General features: G+C 41.3%; 1 protein-coding gene across 1 annotated transcript; it reads right to left on the bottom strand.

Moving 5' to 3' along the window:
• Nucleotides 1-8,550: 8,550 nt before the first annotated feature.
• Nucleotides 8,551-9,289, bottom strand: LOC120108612 (copper transporter 1-like). Its single transcript, XM_039122270.1, has one exon. The coding sequence runs from the start codon at nt 9,180-9,182 to the stop codon at nt 8,745-8,747; it is 438 nt and encodes a 145-aa protein (XP_038978198.1). The 5' UTR covers nt 9,183-9,289; the 3' UTR covers nt 8,551-8,744.
• Nucleotides 9,290-9,577: the final 288 nt, after the last annotated feature.

A 9,577-nucleotide genomic window follows, 5' to 3' on the forward strand; every position in this document is an offset into this window, starting at 1 on the left:
GAGTATCAATAGCTTAAAAAATCATATTTGATATTTTTATTATCTCTAGCGAAGGACCCCTACAAATGCTTCTTACAAGTTACAACTTTTCGTAATTGTAGACTTTCAAAGTTTGTAAAATATAAGCGATCTCCGTGATCCAACAATCTAATTTTAGAGCTGAAGATGAGCTAGAAAAAAATCAACTACTATTTTTTTTATGCGGTTTACCAGCATTGTAACTTTTATTCATTATTTTCCAGTCAAAAACCATTATTTGAGGCTGATAAATATCCTATTGAACGTCGTTTGCAACTTGACCAAGGATGAATCTTATGGGCATTCTTAATTGACAAAATGATTGGACACACTTAAACAATCCATTAATATAATAGTAAAAAAAACTAGTCTTGTTTTGTTTTTTTCTTGGAATTGGTACATCTTTAGATTTTTTTTTTTTTGGTACAACGGCGGCTCACACGGGTGTGAATGTGGCCAACAAAATTAAAAAATGAAAGAGTGCATAAGGGCTCAGGCAATGACACATAGTTTGCCAAGATAAAACTTTTAGAGTGGTGAACTGCAAAGGAAGCAACCCAGTCTATGGCTCTGTTTGCCTCTGTGTATACATATGTGTCCTGATGGAAGCCGCACTCCCCCAGTAGTCTGCGGATGTCGTGGAGCAGCGACCTCTCCCCAACAGCGCATCTCTGACCCGGACCCACTCGATCACCGTGGAAGAGTCCCCCTTGAGAGAGATGCGATCCACGCCCAGCACCAGCCTCGCATAGGTAATGCCCTCCTATGCAGCTCTAAGCTCGGTGCATACAACAGACATGTCGAAGATCCATCGATACCCCACCGCCACCAGTCTGGCATCATGGTCTCTGATAACGAATTTCACACCTCCACAACTTCCTCCCTCGCCCACACTGTCTTGGAAACAAGCACAGTCCTGGATGCTACAAGAGTAAAATGAGGGCTTCAGATTTTTCTAGCCAACCCAATAGGCGATGCCTCAGTAGTGCTGAGAGTCTCTGCCGCATGCAGTAGAGCTCTATCCGCCACCACTTTTGGATGAGAGTTGCCATCCTCGAAGATCCGGGCATTCCTATCCAGCCAATAGTGATAAGCTAGGTAGGCAGCATATGTCTCCCTCTCCTCAAGCCCGGGTCCCTGCACCGAAGCTTCCAGGAAGTACAGAAAGTCCTCAATAGACACCCACCCCTGCCGCTGGTCGGGATGGGCCAAGGCACACTCTCAAATTTGACTGGCCCACAGACACTCGATGAAAGCATGGTAGATAGACTCCACCTCCGAGCATACCATACAGACTGAAGGGATCCTCGCTCTCCACCGCACCAGCACGCTTCTAGTAGGCAAACACCCCCAAGTCATCTTCCAGAGGAACAGAGCTATACGGGGATGGATGCGCATCCTACATCAATCTACCGAGCCAGAGGTCTCCCGACCATCCCAGATAAGTTTCGGACTCGCACCACAGACCTCCCGGTCATACTCCAGACTCTCCTATCCACTATCTTCGCTGTAAGGATCGGCAAAGATAGGACCCGCTCAGCGAGCTGCTTCCCAAACATCCGCCTTATGTGGGCCTCGTCCCACCTCTGCTCCCTCGAAGTGAACAAATCACTGACTCTACGTCCCTCCAACCAGCCGTGGTTAATCCAGATGGGCCAGCCCTGCAGTGGAACCTCGGATAGCTACATGTCCTCCAGAATGTTGATTGCTCTACCGTCCCCAATCTTCCATCTGATCGTCAGTATCATCACCGGGGCGCGGGCACATATCTCTCTCCGGATGAAGGAGCATTCTCGACCAGTGCAAAAGGCTGATGGATCTGCCGAGTTCCCATACTTTGCCCTCAATAGAGAATCCTAGAGACTCTCTGCTCTAGAAAAAATCGGGCTGCCAATTTGGTCGCAAGTATCTTTCGACGCTCAATCTAGAATTTTAAGTTTTGTACATGAAGTGTTTTCAGAGTTGATGATATAATGTACATGACCTTGAGATTATGGAGGTGTATTAGACCTAATGCCCAAGGAATCCATCCCATCCCCCTCCCCCCCCCCCCCCCCCAAGGTGCACTAGGAACCCACGCGGTTCCCGTGAGAGGGTCCGCGATCCCCACATGCTTGCCATCTTGACATGCCTACCATTCTGCCTCGCACGTCACCTCACGCCTTGGCACATACCTCCACTCTGCGCCGCCTCCAGCTAGACTCAACCTAGTATGACAAGAACCGTTGATTCACACTGGCTATTGTGGTCAGCGCACGAAGCTACCATGCCGAATTATGAATGAACGCATCTAAATTAGAATCTAAAGTCAGTGAAGTGGAATTCGTCCTGCACTGCTTGGTATGACAGTAGTGTTTCACAATTTGAAATGCACTGTGTATGGGAGCACCACTGAAGCGCCACTCTTCTATCCACTCCTGAAATGGCACTAGAGTGGTATTGTAACCACTCATGATTTCATCCACTCATGATTTCATTTTTTCCGTTGACCTATTATGCCTATTTCTTGAGTGGCACCATTTCCCTCTTGCCGTATCAGTAAATCATGAGAGCTTTAAATTTGCCTCGGTGTGTTTCTGTAATACAAATGCAGCAAATCAGAGAAAATCAAATTTGCAGGTGAAGCGGTTGACAAATGGGAGTATGATAGTTTACATCATGCAGGATACTATGTCATCTGTGTGACATCCTGTACGTTGGAGGGAAATATAATATCAAGGATTTCTTTCTGACTGAGGGAAAGGACATTTATAAGACGTGACAAACCTCTTTTTTAACTAGATCTGTCAGTGGAGCGCAGTCTCTCCACCGATTTCTCCAGAGTTGAACAAAGCCTGGCTTGGTAATAGCATTCTAAATCTGATCAGCTTTTTTTTGCTATTGCAATGGTGGTAGTGGAAGAGATCCTCCCACCAAGTTGAGATCAGTAACTAGGGCTTTCAGCGTGAAATTTTGCTCATCTGTTCATTCGATATTTAGGAGTGGAAGTCTTTTCTAAAGAGTGAAGCATCGCATCCAAAGGGGAATGTATGGTTATCGAGACTTGCAAAATCTAATGCTTTAGCATGTTCAAATGCATCTAAAAATTCTGTTAACCAAAAAACAAATAGTTAGCCGAGAAAGTGCTTGAATAAATTTTTTGTCCGATGCCAAAATCTTTGCGTAGGTTATACACTAGAAAGATATGAGCTATATGGAAAATAAAATTTAATTTGCTAATTATTGGAAAGTCTTTAAAATATTTTTACTTAATAAAAAAAGTCTTGATTTTAAATATTCTTTTAAATTTAGTATTTTGCTTCTTTTCTTAAAATACCCTTCAATATTGTTATTTCATTTTTCTAACCTCATGATAATTAGCGAGAAGTTTTTGTCTTTATTATAAATCCCTTGGAGCTAACAATTTTGATACCTATTTACTGGTATATAATCCATCATAATTTGCTTTCAACCATGGCAAAATAAATCCTCCAAAGTTCTCATTCACTCTAGAGGCAAAAAAGAATATAAAAATTGGAGGCCTCAAATGGATTTATACATAGAAATCAATGGTTTGATAACTTTCCTAGGAAGTTTATGGATATGTTTGATAAGGGCATAAGACATGCTTAAGCTGCATGATTACCGAAAGATCTTCCTTCATCATTAAGGAACTGAGGGACAAGACATTAAGAAAGAAGCCTTAAACAACTGGCAAACAAAATGTATTTTAGAGCTTAGCAGGGCCCTTTTTACCTCCTGAACAGAGACCTGGTCGTGCCCTAGACACCAAACCAGCAGCTAGGGGAAAATAATAATAAAATAACATAGAAATTTCACACTGACATTTTTCCCTTGAAGCTAGAAACAAAAGGGAAAATAATAAAATAACATAGAAATTTCACACGGATATTTTGCTCTTTTTGAGTTAAAAAGGAAGCTATGTAACTCTTTTATGACTCTCTCAATATTTCAGCATCACCATATCACTGTCAAGAAGCAAAATGGCATTTCCCTCAGCCCGGGGTGCAAAGAGCCTGTGAGGTCCACTTTGACGGTCCACAGTTCTCTTAGCTCTTAAGCAAACGCCTCACCCCTATCGAACCGCCTTCTATTGGTGACCACGCATGACTTCGCTTTATATTATATATATGGTATGAGAGCGGGCACTCCAAGCAAATCCAAGCAAAGACGTCTTTTTTTCCATCTGTTCTATAGAAGAAGGAAGGAGAAACAAGCTTCAAGCAATGGCCATGGAGACTATGTGGAGTGATGGCTATGGAGGTGAAGCCTTGTACTGCGTGATTGTCATTTGTTTGTCTATCGTATCTTGGATCATATTTGCCAGAGTGGATGATCCCGAGGCCTCTCGGAAGCGTCGTCGGAGGCAGGGGAGGCCGGTGTTCATCGGGGCTACCGGTTTTTGTGACGGCACCGGCAGTGGCTGTGATGGGGGCTATGGAATTTGTGATACTTGTGTTTCTTAAGTACTTTGTGGAGGAGAGTGCGAGTGTTTGATGTGAGTTTCTCTCATGTATGTCCTCTGTATGAAAGAAAAATAAGAGGGGATAAGTGAATATATGATACGAAGCTTTTGATTGGCTATGCTCTCTCTTCTCTCTCATCTTGATTTTTTTTTTATACATATTGCTAACCGTTTGTTGGTAAATTGCTATCAAACTTTTCTTGTGAAAAGGGTACCAAAGGTTTTATTTGTTACGAGCTTTCTATGTGGTTGAACACACACAACCAGGAAATAGGGATGTGAGATGGGAAATGAGAACTGATTACTTTTGAGGAATGGTTATGATAAGTAGAATTCAAGGGGGAAAAAGCAACGGAAATACGGAATCCAGCAGAGTATTAGCTGCCTTCTGAAGTTCTCACTTTTGGGCGCTTTATTCTACTTTTTTTTTGGGGGGGGGGTAAAACAAGTATTCTATTCTTTTTCAGCGCATGGTGGTCTAATGGATCGCCATGACGATAAAGATATGTGCAGAACATGCAGCTCGTAATACAGTATAGATTTTTAATTTTTTTTAAAAAAAAAATACCATTGATTTTGCAAATGAAGTGGTATCCCAGCCAGTATCCCCCTCCTCAAAAAAGAAGGAAAAAAAAAGGGAGGAAGGAATCAAATAACAGTCAAAACAAAGACAAGGTGTCAGATTTCCCAAAATGCTTTAGTTAACGAACCGACATGGGTAGGATTGTTGACTGTAGTACACCGCCTGCCAAAACTATCCCTGGGGCGGCACGACGTCTTCACGAGGTTGAGTGGAAGCTAGGCCGGCCTCTTGTACTCCAAGTTGGGCTCAGGACAGCTTTTCGCCTGGCCCAGCCTATTTCATCTGCAGCTCTACTGTTCTTTGGGCTCAGTTGAAAGGTTAGTTGTGGTTGGGCCAAGCCTCCCCCATCAAACCAATCGACGACATGGTCTACAACAAGTCAACAATGCCGGTGGCTGGTTCTACGCTTCTGCCCTGACAGCTACCTCAGGACCAACATTTCTATGGCACGGATGGTGAAGTTGAGTAGATTGATCTATTGGCTGACATATGGATGAAAATAGATCGGATAATATCAAACTAATAATTATATCCATATCTAAATCCGTAAAAAAAAAAAAAGAAGATATGAATAGATAACTATCGATTCTTATGTGAATATCCGATTCTATTTGTAACCTATTTAATTTTATATAATAGTCATAAACTTTTAAGAAAATAAATGACCATATTAATATGCTATTAATTTAATTTATCATCCACTTAGTAATACCATTGATTCTGTGATCATAAAGTTTAGTTATCCAATTTATATCCGTATTTATATCCATACTTTCGATATTTGATTTGTATCTATTTAAGACAAATATGAATATGAATTTTTGGATCTGACTAACATCCGTATCTTTATTCGTCAAACAAAATAAATATGAAAATTGATATGCTAGTATCCAATCCATATTTGATCCCATTTCAGCCTAGGTGGATGCCAAGCCTGGTTACCCTTCTTTTATCATTGGGAGAATCTTTGTAATAACAAGTAATTGGGAGAATTTGGAGTTCTCTCTGATCATTGGCACCCTCTAGTCTTGTAACATCCCTCAGTATATAATGTGTACATAGTATTTCTTTTATTAATAAACTTGGGGGAAGTGTCGATTGGTCATAACAGCTCTATATATAATAGCACCGGTCGTCGGCGTTCCGAGTGACCGGATCTTGGAGAAACTGCATCTAGAGAAGTCTTTTTCCCTTGAGACCTTTTCACGTATTTGTCTTCGATAAGGACGATGGAAGCCTCCGGTCCAACTGGGATACTCAATTGTCACCGCTATGGATGGAGCCGAACCTGAAAAAACTTATTTATGTCTCTTCGGAGACACTGGATAAAGTTGGAACCGTGCAAAGAAGATCAGCATCGCAGAAATGCTCCAATTCTTTTCAACTTTTCTCCCAAATGGACCAGCAACCTATCAATCAGTAAAGCCAGGAAATGATAGCAGCAACCACGCAAGTGGTATCTTGTGAACTCGGGATGAGGATTTGCCTAAAATATTCTATGATGTTTTATTTTCTGATTTTATTGGCTGTATCCGAGCTCGTGTAGTTTGACATGCCTGCCTTAGCAGCAAAATAAATAAATAAATAGATAAATGATAGCAGCAACTGAGAGTCATACTATGTCAGGAAATATGAAGAACGAGCATACAAGCAATCCCCACACTCATACTATATCTCCCATCCCTTCATCTACTACTTTCCTTTTCTTCGCTGCTTTCATTTTTCAAACTTTTCTGTAACTTAATTTCATTCACTTAATACAATCTAGGTGGGCTTTGCCTTCCCTTCAAAGAGAACAAAGAAACTACCATATAATTCATGGACAAAAAGGAAAGGTTTCGGGTTATTCTACTATCTAAAATTACAACTCAAGTGTATGAATCACAGGTTCTGAGCTCAAATTTCAGTGGGATTGCTACCCAAATTTTAGGCTTAGGTAATTAAAATTGGTGATACTCTAACTTTTAATCATGAAAAACTGCATGAATCACAATTTTTTTTTGTTTTCCTTTCGAATAAGTTTATAATAGGAAGAAAGGCATTTTTGAACATGTTTCATGAATGTTGTCTTATTCTATATTTCAATTCTGAATCACAGCTTATATGAGGGATTACATAGTAATTAATAGTTTTCTCTTTTTTTTGTTGTTTTTGTCAATACTACTTGCTGTGGGTATGCATGGTCCTATATATCGAAGAAAATTTTCCACACTGAGCTTAATCACCATTAACTTTATCAATAGTTGATTGATTATTTTTATTAAAAAGACTAATTATGTCTAGGTAATGAGGTGATGTCATGATTAAATCAAAATTAATAAATGCATGTCTTAGCTAATGGAGGAAAATATTCAAATTCAATCAAAATAGGAGACGTGTCGTGCACCTATTAGAGCTCAAAGAGTTATATCCAATTTTTAGTGGTGGTTGCACTTTATTGGGTCCAAGATTAAATTTACATAAGCTTATATAAAATCAACAGAATATACGAATATTTTACCAGTGATCAAGCAAGATTAACAAGCAATTATGACTATATCTGTAGCAAATATGCATGGCAAGCTCTCCTTTTCTGTAACGAAATTCATCTATCGCATAAGAATAAAAATTTACGGATTTAAATTTAAACATATCCTATTTGGGTCAATATAAAAATACAAGCACATCCCTACCATACACAACTCTGTGATTTTTATAAACTAATAAAAAAGGTTTAAGCAATCTATGTATGTGCTGATTTAGATCAAAATGTGTGGGTGTTAGTGAACCAAGTTAAGAAAGTATTTATTTTTATTTTTTTATTTGTTGCTAGTTGGTGTTTTGTGTTGGATATGTTACATGGGATCGGGTCCATGGGTTTTCCAACCGGCAATTATGATGGTAGGATTTTTTTTTTTAATTAAAAGAAAGGGATTTCTTGTTTCAGTTGTGTGCTGCCCTTTTCTTCCTCAAGTCCTCCACTATGTTCATCAGATTTTCTTTTTAATATTTGTGTGGCTAAATATTTTCATCAATTTTGAACTCCAACAAAGTGTTCAGCCTCCTACGTCCAAAGATCAAAACTGGTTTAGGTCGCCAACATTTATCGCCACCACAAGTTCATAATTGAATCCAATAGCCCAGTGCACTACGTACACTTCGTGGTGAAACAGGAAAATGAGTGGAGTACAGGGGATGTTGGATTACCAGCATTCTCTCTGCAACACCGTTTATTTAAGTACTTATTACAGTCATCGTATATGGTGGCCTCAATCCTTTCTCCAAAGCTAAAAAGAAAACAGTTCTTTAAAAAAATTAGGAAAGATTTCTTGGAAAAGCTATCAAAACAATTGCACCATTTCTTCTCTGCAGATCTTGTGAACAAGCTCCAGTTGGAATACCATTTTGAGCATCGTGACGTTCGTTCAGTCTCCCCGTAAAAATTTCGCCTGAAGAAAGATGCAATAATGTTAACACAGTATTTAGACCATAAACCAAATGAAGCTGAGGCCAAACAAAATTGGCTTCCGACGAAAACTTACAGAAGATCAAACATCTGCACCCTTATTTTCCAACACAATTTACAACCGTTAAAATCTAAGTTGCGGATTCAGTATTGACAATCAAATTCCAAAGCAAACATTTCCACGTTTATTGCACTCCGAAATCACCCCACACACTGAAAAGCCGTAGAAATAATCAGCAGGCACAGGACATGGGAGGTAGATCTCCCTTGGTCCCCTCGGCCGGCTGCAGCTTCCGTCTCTGGAACACCGAGCTGCCAAAGAGCAAGAACCCCAAGGCATGACCCAGTATCGCGGCGATCAACACGCCAACGTTGAAGGACATGACGGCGAGCATGAGCAAGTAGGCGAGCCCGACGCGGATCGCGTACATGGCCGTCTGAGCGAGCCCGGTCACAGTATGGCCCCAACGAGGCCTGACCACACGGCAGAAGTTGAGCCACTCGACGAGGACGGGGAGCAGGAAGACGACGATGAGGGCCAGGGCGTACATGCCGCCCCTGGTGCCGGGCCATCCCTTGAAGAGAATCTCCGAGTTCTTGCCCCAGAAGAAGGTCATGTGGGTACTGTAACCCTGGTCCGGCGCCATGTTGCCCATGCCCGAGTGATCCATGGCGGAATACTAGCTACGAGGAAGAGGTCGCTCTTGGGCTGTACTTCTTCTTTGCGGCCTTTGAATATAAAGGATGGGGGAGACTGGGAGAGCGCGCTGTACTTCCTGGAAGGGTCGTACGGTTGTATCCTTCTCACGAAAGAAGGAAGGAAGGAAGGAGTCAGCTTCCTTCGCGCGAATCCATCGTTGGATCGTGCAATATTTGCTTTGAGATCTTTGACCCGAGCCGGCTCTTTTGCAGTACGAGTGGGAACGGGGATTGGAAGTGCACAGCCGGAAAGAACGGATATGGAAGGATGAGCTGGTTTTAAAACGACGGCTGGTCCGGACGCGACCGGCCTTTACAAATGGTCTCAGGCCATTGCTTGTGGAAAAGTTGATGAGACTGACAGTTT

This window comes from Phoenix dactylifera, unplaced genomic scaffold (assembly GCF_009389715.1).
Source record: "Phoenix dactylifera cultivar Barhee BC4 unplaced genomic scaffold, palm_55x_up_171113_PBpolish2nd_filt_p 001430F, whole genome shotgun sequence".
NCBI classification, from domain to species: Eukaryota; Viridiplantae; Streptophyta; class Magnoliopsida; order Arecales; family Arecaceae; genus Phoenix; species Phoenix dactylifera.

What these genes read in the sequence shown, in the direction of transcription:
- LOC120108612 (XM_039122270.1), bottom strand. Translation starts at nt 9,182, where the DNA reads ATGGATCACTCGGGCATGGGCAACATGGCGCCGGACCAGGGTTACAGT.